At 36.3% G+C, this 13,695-nt stretch overlaps 2 protein-coding genes across 2 annotated transcripts; both read right to left on the bottom strand.

The window, feature by feature from the left end:
- Positions 1 to 462: 462 nt before the first annotated feature.
- Positions 463 to 7,027, bottom strand: LOC122289902 (NAD-capped RNA hydrolase DXO1). The gene is made up of 13 exons (XM_043097293.1): positions 6,558 to 7,027; positions 5,159 to 5,397; positions 4,431 to 4,496; positions 4,274 to 4,352; positions 4,044 to 4,123; positions 3,912 to 3,935; positions 3,617 to 3,741; positions 2,907 to 3,123; positions 2,734 to 2,787; positions 2,129 to 2,175; positions 1,727 to 1,811; positions 1,324 to 1,387; positions 463 to 1,005 (listed from the first exon to the last, which is right to left on the bottom strand). Exons 1-13 carry the CDS (start codon positions 6,928 to 6,930, stop codon positions 902 to 904), a joined length of 1,557 nt encoding a protein of 518 aa, XP_042953227.1. The 5' UTR covers positions 6,931 to 7,027; the 3' UTR covers positions 463 to 901.
- Positions 7,028 to 9,188: 2,161 nt separating this feature from the next.
- Positions 9,189 to 12,761, bottom strand: LOC122290251 (pentatricopeptide repeat-containing protein At4g17616). Its single transcript, XM_043097856.1, has 2 exons — positions 12,655 to 12,761; positions 9,189 to 12,251 (listed from the first exon to the last, which is right to left on the bottom strand). The coding sequence occupies exon 2, from the start codon at positions 12,007 to 12,009 to the stop codon at positions 9,913 to 9,915; it is 2,097 nt and encodes a 698-aa protein (XP_042953790.1). The 5' UTR covers positions 12,010 to 12,251; positions 12,655 to 12,761; the 3' UTR covers positions 9,189 to 9,912.
- Between the last annotated feature and the right edge of the window lie 934 nt (positions 12,762 to 13,695).

The raw sequence follows: 13,695 nt of genomic DNA, 5'->3' as shown, positions 1-13,695 counted from the left end.
CTCTAACAATAAGACAATCACTTATTATGATAGAATATATATATATATATATATATATATATATATATATATATTTATATATATGAAGACAACATATTATTAATTGCAGTAATTACAGAGTTCACAAAAACTAGCACAAATATATGGAAAACCGATACTTCTGATTTGAAACTCATATGATGGTTTACCTTTCTAACCATACAATTATAGATTATGCAAATACTGCACACTTCTTTTGAGAAAGGAAAATTCTTCATTAAAAAATTAATTTTTTTATACAGATGGCGCAATTTAAATGAGTTTAGGTGATTCTGTATTTTAATGAGGTTAGCTTTTATAATTTACTTGTATATCTTTCTAATGCATACTGTTGTTAGGTGTATTTCATATATATTTTCTATTAATAAAATCTTACCCTTACCAAAAATAAAAATCTATCAAGTGGACATACCGAAAACACCATTGACGTGGAAGCTGATTACATCAATTAGTGTAAAAGAACATCTCTGTTTTTTGAAGTTTTTTTTATGATTGAGATAGTCCCACAATAAGCTACCCAATTTGCAAGTATCAAGATTCTAAACTTTTTTAAGGTACATGAAAATGCTACTGCAGCTGTGCTTCACCCAAGGAGGCCTCCAACAAAGAATAGCAACTGAAGAACATCTGAAGAGTGTTTCTCTTCATTATTAAGCGCAGCAGACCTTTACTATAGACCACAATTTTATATGAAAGATAAGGGCTCGGACTGCCATAACTTAAGGTGTTTACCTTTGCAGGCAATCTAATTCATTTTTTCTTTTGTTCTTCCTCAAAATTGCAAAAATATTGGAGGCATGAATTTAAGTTAAGAACTTAGCCGCACCTCCTTCCTGTCTGTATGTGTGGTAATACATATTGTTTACAATTGCTCTGCATGGTTCGTAATTACATCTGGGCAAGATTGGGCTTGCAGAAGCTCTAATCGGGTGAAAGGCGGCGCAAACTGCAATATGTAATCTTCATCTGAAGCCAGGAAACGAAGACATCATTAATTATCTTAAATATGTTCTTCCATTTAATTGTTGAGGAAATATAATAGGACTGGGCCTCAATCTCATGGTAGTGGGGAAAGGGATGGTGGCAAAGCAAGAAGAGACGAAAGACCATTCCTGCCTGTCTCTGTTGAGCTGGGGAAAAAATTATGGATCTCACAACCGAGTGGCAGACTAAGCATGGTAAATTCCAGCATTTTTCCTCTTGTTTTCATCTCTATAGTCTAAGAATTCAAATGGGTCATGGCATATACAAGACCCACAGCAGAAACAAAGATTAGAAACTCACTCTCTTTGACTGTTCCATAAAGCCAGCATAACACCTCGTCAGCAAATGCCAGACAGACTCCCCCCTGCCAAACGATTTTGTTGAAAACAGGAGGAAAGATAAGGGAACCAAACATTAGTTCAACAGGATACGTAATGAGTAACCGATCCTAACATCACTCCTAGTAGTTGTCGTGTTCACATATTTGACATCCACATATTTGACATCCTCTTTATTTAGAGTGAAAGTTTTAAGTACAAAATTTAGCACAATTCAAAACCAAAAGGGCAAAAAAAAAAAAAAACATAACGTTCATCCAAGTTAGCAATTATGACACAAAATACAAGTTGGTTGACACTTCTTTTTTTTTTTTTTTTTGATAAGTAAGTTGGTTGACATAAATTTTTCAATATACACTATTTACCTGCCAATAGTTCTTCATTTTTACCCTTTGTGTTATGTCTTTGGTTCTTAGCCTCTCCGTTCGAACAAGTCGGCCCGCATCATCCCTGCATTAAAGCCAAAATACTTGATAGCTCTGAACTCAAAAGGGAAAAGAGCAGAAAATGACGCCCATCTTAAACCTAGGAGCATGAAATTGCAAATAGTATATAGGCCAACCACAGATTGGATGGGGAGGAGGGGAGAAAGACTGCCAAATGAAAGAGGCTGTGATGGTGATTGTTTTACAGTAAAGCCACTATTGAGCTTACATCAAAATTTGAACTTTTTGGTTCCATCATACCCTTATTCATGTGATTTCCAGCACAAAACAAAGGGAACCCATAAGATAACACAAAAGATTAGACATAGTAATGAAAATTACCGAAACCCAATAACAATATAAGGAACGCCTGCTAGGAAAGATTGAATCTGCAACAGTTAAAAGAGCCATACAAATTCATTAGCATTAAATAAAGGGGGAAAATCCAATAGAAATACAAACTTTTCAAATTACAGAGAAAGATGTAAAGATTATTTTGATAAGAAAGACAGAAAAAAAAATCAATAAAATATTTTCACAGAGGTGAAGCTTATCTCTAACAGAAACGTTTAGGGTCATGGTAATCGCTTCAGTAAATCTCAAACTGAAAACATCTGTCACAAAAATCAATATGATAGGCACGCCCACATTGAGAAGTTATAAACAAAAAAGTACCAGGAGAAGAAGTTCTCCATCTATATATATATTTTTTTGTTTGGTCAACACAGTTCAACTTATATAAATTCCATAGGTCATCACAAATTTTTTGACAAGTACTAAGCTTCTTCCCAGTGACAGCTTCACAGATTGCCTTATAAGTTTATCTTTAACAGTTCAAATTGACATGCTTTATCTTTTACATGAGTTGATATAATGTATCCAATGTAACAATGGCCATAAGCTTATGTAGTTCTACAGGGAATGAAGGCAATCCTTATCAAACGTACCCAGAACTTCAGCAGTTTCTCCCTTTCATATCTTTCCTCAGTATGATAATCCAACTGCAGAAAAATAGAGAGGCATTTTACTGGTTATCGAAGAACACGACATTGTCAAGATTTTGAAATATTAAAAAGAAAATGATGCATGAAAGATCAGAGAAATGAACAGGTATGTCAACCTTGCGGCTTGTTTTTAGCTCTACATAGAACCTCCTTCCCTCATCAGTTGAATCACAGCAATCCATTTCAGCACCCATCAAAATACGATGAGCCCCTAATTTTGTTTTAATCACAGAACAATATTCTACATTGGCATCAACATTCTGTATCCCTTCCCCATCAACTCTTCTTGGATTTTCAGTGGCGAGGCTCTCAAAACAATATCCCCAATAACATCTAAACCAACATGACACAAGTTAATAAAACATGTTAACCTTAAATTAAGAATAGAAACAGTAAGGAAATTGTGATACAACACTCTTAACCATGTCTGGAGAACTTGGAACAACTAGTTGAGGTATGACAAAATATATTTGATAATTATTAAAAAAAAATTAAAATGGCATATCACATCATTGTCGGGCCAAAATTGTTGGGCCTTTGTGCCCTTCCATTTACTTCCAATTAAGAGTCCTCAAAGCTGTTTTGTTTCCAAAGAGTGTTCTGTTGAAGATCTTCATTATTTTTTATTTTTTCTACTTTGAGTTTGCGGGCTAGGATCTTTTTAAGGAATGATGATAATGTACTGAATCTGATCTTGTCGTAGTTTCCTGCTTTCTAGTGTGCAGTAGGTATTTCCTTTGTATACTTCCTATGTACTTGGGCTGTACTTATTCTTGGTAGTAAAATTCTTATTAATTATTAAAAAAAGAAATAGATGAACCCATACCTTCGACGATCCAATTCACTTTGTGGCCTTTCTGGAAGCTTATGCACATCAAGATAGACAACCCCCTTCTTCTTGTGCACACCCATTTCCCAAGGCTCATGTCGAATATAAGCAGTAGCTAATATCTACATCGATTCAATATAATCAAAAATTAACAATCTAAAATGTCCATATATCAGTGTGTGAGTATGTGTATTTAGTAACCATCATTTGAGTATCTAATTACAATCAGCCACAAAGGAACCCAATCAACATAGACAACTTGGAGACATTGTTCAAATGGATTAGCAATTACCTTACTAAGGTTGTTACGGAAAGTCTGCAAAAGCACCCAAGAGAAAAAGGGGGGAAAAAGAATAAGTTTAGTAAATAACCTTAATAAAACTACCACATGGCTTTGAGCACTGGAGTTATAATACATACATACCACAAAATGCATGTGTTGAAGTGGAATGTTTTTGGCTCTTATGCAAGCAAGAAGATCACCAAAACTCTGAGAGCCCAAGTCTGGTTTTGAAAAAAGAAAAAGAAAAAAAAAAAAAAAGAGTTGCCAGCTTACGTTAGCCTCGTATAAAGCAAAAAAAGATGCATATATAAGGATTTTTTTTAATCTTACTATGCTAATCCATAGTTGCAATCTTCGAGATACAACCATACCTTTTTTCTCAATAAAGGTATCAAAACCTTGACTAAGATCAGCTCCAACATCTTCAGTAATAAGACGCTTAAAAAGCCTCTAATAAAAACAAATAAAAGAGTTCCGTCAATGAGATAACCACAGCCATGGATTGAACATAAGCTACAGAAAGCTTACCAAGCTTCGTTCATCAAAGTAGACCACTCCATCTTCTACACGACTATAGCAAGCAAGTTCGCACGGCTATTGGATTAAATTAAAAAAATCAGTAAAGGATAAGAATCAACAGATATTACAAGGTAACCTCCCTACAATGAGGGTTTTCTAGCAGCATGTGAACCTACATAAAATTATGCCCATTAGTGGTGAGATACCACATTCCTTAAGCATATAAACAAGATCTCACCTTTTTTTTATAGGCTAATACAGTAATTAAACATCCAGGCAGGATTAAACCTATGATCTTACCCACCACTCCTTTTTTTGATAAGTAAAAGATCTTACCCAACACTTCTCACGTGGGTTGGAAGAGAGAGGAGGAGGAGGAGGGGAGAAAAAGGGTGTTGTGGGGGCGGGGGGGTGGGGATGCCATCAAGGACTATGAGCAACAAAAACTAAGAGAATCAAACAAGACAAATGTCCAATTACAAACTGTTTTCACCACCTCAGATTTCCTTATTTTTGTCCCTTCCTTCGAACTGCCATAATAAATGCTAGAGAAAGAAAAAAGAATATGCCAATCAATAAACATCTGGGTGCCATAGAAACCTTTTCAAAACGGAGAAAGAAATATCCTTGCTTAGTGAAGATCTCCCTTTACACCATTGACAAATCAAACTTTAAAATGCTATAATAAAAAACTAAAGGAAAAGTAGAAAGGAATAGAAAAATGAAGGCTTTCTTACCTCCTGAAAAGCGATGCATTTTCTCGATAATGTTTCTTCACTCTTTGAAAGCCTTAGTTCAGAGACAAAACGTTCATCATGACGGCCATTCAGATACTTTGGACCATATCCAAAATTCTGTCTCTGAGGATAAGGTCCAGGTCGGGGAAGGAGGCCTGCTCCACCTCTATCATTCTGCCAACGACCACGCCCGAAACTTCCCCTACCCTGGCTATTAGTGTTGCGTATAGGAGGCAATACTGCCACAAGGGATTTTGATGAATTTGCATGAGAAAGTAAATCATAAAACTTTACAGGGTGAAAGAGAGGGAAAAGGAAGCAACAGGGCCTAGCAACACAGATGCATGAAGCTGAAGAAGATAAAAGAACAGACGAAGGAGTATTATTTAGTCAAAAGAAACCAAGATTTACATATACCACATACCTTCAGTAAGATCGAGTAAATTGCCAATATGCAGCTACGTACCACCATTTTTTGTAAGTAAAAGCTACATATCACATTGTTAGAGGAAGATTCAAGGAACCAAATATTTCTCCAGAAGTATTATCTTCAGTGTTGTTATTTAGCGTAATCGTTCATCATTTCCAAGGCTCAAGAAGGAAGAGCACTTGTTCCCGCTTTCTAACAGTTTCGTGTGTTTTACACAAAACCTATAAACCAAAACCACTGCTCGTCAAACCTTAATTGTAACCGGATTTTATTTTTTCTTTCGGACCCCCATTTTCTATATAACATCAGTTTAACAACAACCACAAGGGCCTTCAACGTGTAAATAGATAAGTGACTTAAGACACCAATATTAACATAAGAGTATTTGCATTGACATATGAATCAGACCACTTTATTCAAAACTAATGGGTACATCTAACCAAGTCTCTTTACTAACTACCCTTTTTTTATGGGAGAGGGGGGTTCTTCACATAATATCCCATTGCTATTTTGCAGCAAAACCTCTAGAAAAGCTACTACTAGTAGCACCAAAATTCCGGTATCCCTTTCGATATTTTTTTTTTTTTTTTTTTTGGATAGGTAAACGATTATATTATTTAATGAGAATAGGCTTAGCCCACGTACATATACAAGAGTTAAACACCTATTTAAGAAGAAGGGATCTCTTTCGATAAATATATTAGCTAGGGAGAATAGAAGCACTGAAATCAGATCAACATGTTCCACAAGCTACTCGACTCAATACGTAAACAACTATTAATGCTGATATACAACCAAAAAACCATAGAAAATCACATAACTAAGCAACCTAAAACAACACTCCCCCCCCCCCCCCAACAACAAGAAAAAGAAGAAAAAAATCGGTAGGCTTCAAAAGCTACCCAAACAACCAAAAAAGCCCAATATACAAAAGACCCATCAAAGAGAAACAATTAAAAAAAAGGTTACCTGGAATCTTGTAGGGACTAGTAGCAAGGGTTTTACAGTAATCCTCGTTATCAGACCCAAAGAGATCCCTTTCGTCTTCGTACCCATGATACCCTCCGTTGTTATTCTCCACCTCTTCACCATTCTCTTCCGCTTCGTCTTCTTCTTCCCCTCCTCCTCCACCTCCACTGCTCGCGCTCCCACTGGCGCTACTGGAATCTCCGCCGTTGGATGAAGATGCGGATGATGAAGACGACGAATGTGAAGAGGCGGCGGAGGACGAAGATGACGATGGTGACGAAGAATACGCCCCATCTGGTCGGACGTGGCGGTTTTGATCGTCATCTTCGCGGTCATCTCCGAAGACATCTACGTCTTGTTCTGGGAATTCCATCGGATGTTCTCTGGTACCTTTGTTTGGGCAATGGGTCTGTTTCAGCTTTAAAAGAAATGGTATTGGAAGCTGAGTTGGTCGGGACTCGGATATGACTTCTGATTCGCCGAGTCAGCAGTTTAACGCGAGTTGACGCACTGAGTGGTGAAATTGGGCTCAGGAATTTGATAACTAGGGGTTTCTGGCCCAGCAAGGAAAAAGGAAGAAAATAAAATAGGAGTTTTATAATTTATTGGGCAATAGATAAAAGAAATTAAAAAAAAATTAAAAATTAGTAAGATAATTGGTGAAAAAAATAATAATTATTGACAAATGACTATCATTATTTATTTATTTATTTATTATCTTGAATGCATCGTTATCAATTATGCAAATATATTAAGTTAAAAATTAAATTATGTCACGTAAATAATATATAATATAGAAACATTTAAATAAAATTATTCTATTATATATTTCATTTTAAGTAGGCCCTGCTTAGAACTTTGACTGAATTGAAATTAATTGAGTTTAATCTAATTTTAAGATGAATCTAACATTCAAATATCCAACTCTCAAATTACTAAACGCATCTCAATTCAAAACATTTTTACTTGTAGAATCTACAATATTTTTCACCTCAACATTTCTTTATACGTGGGGTTTATAATCTTTTTTAACTTTTCATAAATACATATAAACTCATCTTAATATCTAAACATAGCTAAAATTATTTTAAGTAGTTCTCTCAAAACTCACTCTACTATTTCAACTCATTATTATTCATAAAGAATTGAACTCATCTTAACTTAACTCAACATTCTAACGAACCTTAACTAATAAGTCAAGATATAGAATGATATTGTTAAAAAAAAAAAAAGAACTAGCAATATTAGCTTACCTACTAAGGAAAATGTGGTCAAAGGTGGAGTTGCTGACCATGACAAATGTCCTATCTATGAAATTGTGTAACTGTAAAGAGTATGGACTGTAGGAGGAATGATGTAGATGATTTATTGGTGATGATGGAGACATTGAATGGAATATTAGTTCATAATGATTTCGAACAGATGGATGTGGAGAAGAAGAAAAATAAAAGGCCAGGAAGAAACATTGTGATTTTTGAATGCCGCCCAAAATGTATTTATTGGCCAAGCTGAGCAAATGTTAAAAGAGTAAAGTTAAAAGAGAAGATGAGCATGTCTAGTTCACCAGCAATGTTTTGGGACGACCAGAAAGCCGATGAAGCTCAAGCACTGCTCGATGCTCTAATGTTTTGTAGAGACTTGGGTCTTGGGATCATCAGAAATTAATCACATTCGAAGGGGATGGATGCTTTACAGATAGTTAATGCAGTCTGTTGTTCAGAAGAGGATTTGAGTAGATTTATGCACTTTTTTGAGGAAGCACGCAAGGCAGCCTACATATATATATATATATATATATATATATATATATATATATATATATATATGCAGAGGTAAACAAACATGGTTGTACATAACTTGGACAAGGTGGCTGCTTGTACTAGATCTAATGTTATTCTGAATTAGGACGCTTGAAAATGATACTCCTACAATTCATTTCACAACCTTCTTCGTAGTCTTGTTTTAAATGAGATAGAAAAATAGAAAAATGATATTAGTAATTATGAGTGTACACGGTCCACGCAATTACTTAAAAATAAATAAATAAATACGAAACCTACATAAAAATAATAATAATTTTTTAATAATAAATCTCACTATTTTTTAAAACGATTGCACAACACTAACACTCTATACATAGCATTACTAGTAAAAATAACATCTTTAAATAGAAATATTCTTAAATGATGTTGTTTTCGCTTACAAAAAAAGTGTTAACATAATTTAAACTAACCAACCCTTATGGTAGAAGCTTTACTTGAGTTCTTAAATAAGAGAAATGATGAAAGTTTCTAATCAGCAGAAAATTTGATCATTAATATAATATAAAAGTTATACTTAAAGCCCTTATATCATTAAAGCACACGGAAATTCTAAAGTAAAAATCACAAGAACCTGATCAGTAATTTTCTCTAAAAAAAAAAAATACAAAGAAAAAAAGGTAAAGATCTTGGCTTTCATCACAAAAGATGGTAAAATGGAGAAAAAAAAAAAAAAAAAAAAAAAAAAAAAAAAAAAAAAAAAAAAAAAAAATGCGTTCTAGTGGAACAAAAAAAGGGCTTTGCTGCGCTGCATACAACTGAGTTGGCTGTGAAGAAAAATAAATAAAATGTCCAATGAATGACTCAAAGCTGTCAAAAAAATATGATATGTACCATTGGTTTTGCTACACATAAACTGGTGGATTAGCACACCACACAGTACTTTTTTTTTATTTGGATAAGTAAGAGCACACCACACACTATTTACAGTGAGACCTATCATAACTTTAAAATATATATATATATATATACTTGTCATCTTTTAGCATGGTTGATGCGGAAAACCTCTACATCAGTGGTGGGTGTGTAGAAAAGAAGGCTTCTAAATAAATGCAAGTCAAGCAGCCCCTCGTTTTATTATCTCTCAGTATTGAAAGGGCTACATGTTTGTTTCTTTCGTTCCCCATGTATTAGACCCTTCAATCTCAACCAATATTTCAAGTCCAAGTTGATGATAACCACAGTAGGAATTGCTCGGAGAGTGTTGCAAAACCAATAGATAAAGCGCTTGAACACATCAAAAAGCATTCGAGACCATGGAGAGGTGATAATCAGGATGGGAAAGACGAGCCGAAAGAGTTCAAATTGTCAAGGGAACTGTCAAGGGACCCGAGAAACCTCCCACACGCATAGAGGTGAGTTCAAATTCCAACTTACCATCTTGGGCCCAAGTGTACTTGTGCTTGGATATCAATACCACGATCTAGTGTGTGATTTATGAGTGGTGGCACAACATATCCCAAATCCATGAAGCAGCACATGCAGACTACATTTGCAGCAAATTTTCTTATATTCTGGAGACTACACTTTGAAATTCAATCTCTGCCAACCCATTTTCTAAATGCCAGGACATACTCTAGCCTTTTCTTCTGAGCCTCAGTTCTAGCTTCTGATATTTTTAACCTCCTATAAAGATTCTTATGGAGCTTTAAAAACTCACTTTTGTACATCCACTTGTCAGTGAACATTTTATGCTCTTTCATGTAACCAACAACCTCCATCACTCTCTCAAAGTAACCACCTCGAAGAAAGCTCAGTAGCAAAAACTCACACAAATCTCTGCTTAACACCAAATTTCCACCCTGCATATTTCTCTTAATGTCTCCCCATATAAACGTCATATCACGATACATCCCTACTGAATAATATCCATGAACCAGAACAGAAAATGTTTGCTCTGTAGGTTGGACTTTCATCTCTTGCATTCTTCTGTATGTCTTCAAAGCGTCTGCTACCATTTTGGCCTTGCAGAAAAAGTAAATAGAAGAATTGAACTGATAAACTATAGGAGGAACTGTTTTATCCTCCTCTCCCATTTCTCGAACCAAAAAGTTTGCCAGATTGGATTTACTGATCGCACTCGCATCTTTATCTACTGCTTCTGATAGACAGCTGGAGATAACCATCTCATCAGACAAATTTAAGACCAAAGCAGCTTTTTTCATTTGTTTTTGCAATGCTTCTGCTTCCCTAAACATCTCTTCCCTGTAGTAGGCTGCATAAAGTGATGAATAAGTAGAAAAGCCCATGGGAGATCCAGCTGCTTCCATGTCATCTAAAATGTCATGAGCAGTTTCAACCCAACCCAAATTAATGCAAGCATCAATAACATCAGAACACAAACTGGATCCTCCCAATGAATGGATCTCCTTCGTAATGATGTGTAAAAGTTTTGACAGGTCACTAATCCTCCCACCTCTCCTGTATCCAATGATGAGCTTAGCCACGGCCCTGTTACTAGGGGCAAGTTTCCCATTTCTAAAAATAACGAGTTCTTGTATACCTTCCACTTTGAGGACCGAATCCTTCTGCAGCATGTCAGGCACAATCTGTATCTTTAGCCCAGTCTTGAGATTTTGAGATCCCATTGGAACAAAGCAAGGCTTTTGTGGTTCCTTCATATCTTTTTGAATGGGAAAAGACTCTGGGAATCTATACATATCCAACACAAGCTCAGCAGCAGCATCTATGTCGTTAAATTTGAAATGCAAGCTCAACAAGCTATCATAGAATTGCCGATAATGATGGATAAATTGAGACAGAACTTGATCAATGTGGACTTTCAATCTCTTCATCTCATCCCTCTGACCGTTCATTTCGTGGATCCGTGCAATAATAGTGATTGAGTGTGCATCAGCTATAATGTCTGTCTGTGTCATCAATTCAATGATCTGTTGGCCTTTGAAAGATAATTTAAACCTCACACAAGCATCAAGCACCAGGTTAAAGATCATTGTATCCGGTTTTATCAGCTTTGCACCATAACTTATTTTCTCACTTTGGAAAAAATCACAAATTTGAACCAAGAAATGTGAGGCCAGGCATGTCCCAATCTCTGTCTTCACCAAATGCAGAAAAACCAACCATAACACGTTCATGGGAGGCGAACTCCCTCTCTCCAGCATCAATCTTAGAATTACTGTGGCAGGCATAGGCATTTGAGATCTTGCTAAGGAGAGGGACAGCTTTGTCAGCATGTCGGAGTGAAGTACACCTGTTTTCTCTTTCAAAACTAGCAAGACCAAATCATATGCTTTACGTAGCCAATGCGGGTCAGACGAATAAGTAAGTTCAGTGATCAACCTAGCCAGAAGGTTATCGCTAGGAAAGCCATGCAAGCTTTTAAAATCGTTAAAAGATTCCCACGCTTCAACCATTTGGCGATCCTTCAATGCAGTTTCAAGCTTTCTCGACAGAATCGAATGAGAGGTACTTTCCCAACATATCCTTTCAGAGGAAGTACCTGTAGAAAAACTTAAAAGGAACATGTTCCGACACCGGTTATGGTTACCGTCAATATTTTTTCCAGCAATAAATACCGCATCAAAATATGATGTAGTGGCAGTCCTATGAATAGCTGCAGCTTCTCGGAACCTCAATGTATAGAGCTTGATGAAGCGGGGATGCATCATAATTCTCTAGTCAATTGCAGTGTCATTCATATATATCATCAGAATAACGACACCTATAAAGTACCTCAATGCATGTAAATCATCACCTCAATTGTATATATGTCATGTTGGACAACGCCAACCTTGGCCAAGTGAAAATCCAGAACCAAAACTGAAACATTTGCTTCTTTAACACAAGTAAGGGAACTCAATCATCCAAGACCATCTCATAGAAGGTACCATGGTTTTCAACCAATTGTTGTCTGTTCAAAGAAAATGAGTGAATGAGACACACAACATTTTGCTAATACAAACTGTCAAACAAGTGATCTGAAATTAAAACAAGTTAGCTAAAAGTGCTGGGCTCCGAGTCGAACTCAAGTTAAAGCAAGCTCCAAGTCCGTTCAGCTCGGTCGGAGCTGGCGTCTGGAGTCGGACGTGGTAACATTGAGAAGAGTAGGATGCTTTCGGCTCCCAACATGGAATGAAAAAAAAATTCCCCCCCCCCCCCCCCCCCCCCCCCCCCCAAAAAAAAACCCCCCCGCCGCTTCCCTCCCACCCGCCCAAAACCATCAAATGATCAAACCGAACTTCAATCTTAGGAATCTCAGTCCCCGGAGCTGCCACCAATCCAAACCAAAGCCAGCAAATTAAACGAGAGCGTACCTGTTGGTCCTGTCCTTGAGTCTGTGCAACGTCTGGAGAGAGAGAGAGAGGGAGAGAGAGGGAGATCTTTTTTTTCTGTTTTGTTTTTGGGGGGAGGGGGGTTGGTTTGGACTTGGAGATGGGATGGGCTGGGCTTGGCTGGGCGGACTCTCTAAGCCACAGGAAAGGAAGAAAATATGATTTTTAGGTTAAAACCTACAAAACGGTGCGTTCAGATCTAGGCGACAGGAAATAATATATTTTTGATAACTCGTAACATTCCTCTTATAATAAAAATCTTTATTTTTATTTGCCAGTAAATGATGCACTTTTACCATAAAACACCCATATTGTAGATGAGAAAATCTTTATCAGCCGGTTTATAAATTTTACACCACATACATTTGGTCACAAATCGGATTCATCAATTAAATATAAAAACGCAAAAACCGACTTTACAATATTTTTTTCCTTGCATGTAGAAATTTTGATAAAAAAATACAAAGTGAAAATCAAACTAACCCAAAACTGAGCTTAATGAGAGGGTTAGTGAGAAAGAACTCGATGAGAGAGATGGGGGATTCAGTGAGTAAGAACTTGAGGAGGGAGGGAGAGAGGTAGATGAGAGAAAGGGCTTGGGCAGAGAGATAGGTCAAAGATGAGAGAGAGATGAGGTTTGGTAAAAGAAATTGAGGAGAGAAATATTCAAATCAGATAAATTTTATGGATATGACATAAAACTTTTTTTAAAAAAAATGCGGTGTATAGGCTGATGTGTAGTAATTCTCATTATAGATATGTTCGGAATTCAAAGATTATGGTTTAATTGTTACAACTAATAAACATATCTCTTATCAATGATACAATTAGGCTTGCTAGGCGGCCCTGCATACTCTCAGCCTTTCTCTCAACTCTCACTCCTCCTCACCAAAATCCTTTTGCTCTTCATCTCATCTTGTAGTTACAAGTATCTGAAAATCGAAATCTGTTTGTTTTATTTTTTGCAATGGAGGCTGAGATTGTTTAATAGGGGACGGAGTTGTGTTTTTGATGCTATGAAAT

This window comes from Carya illinoinensis, chromosome 12, assembly GCF_018687715.1.
Source record: "Carya illinoinensis cultivar Pawnee chromosome 12, C.illinoinensisPawnee_v1, whole genome shotgun sequence".
NCBI lineage: Eukaryota > Viridiplantae > Streptophyta > Magnoliopsida > Fagales > Juglandaceae > Carya > Carya illinoinensis.
The sequence above is the reverse complement of the archived record's forward strand: the minus strand, read 5'-3'. Positions and strand labels throughout refer to the sequence as shown.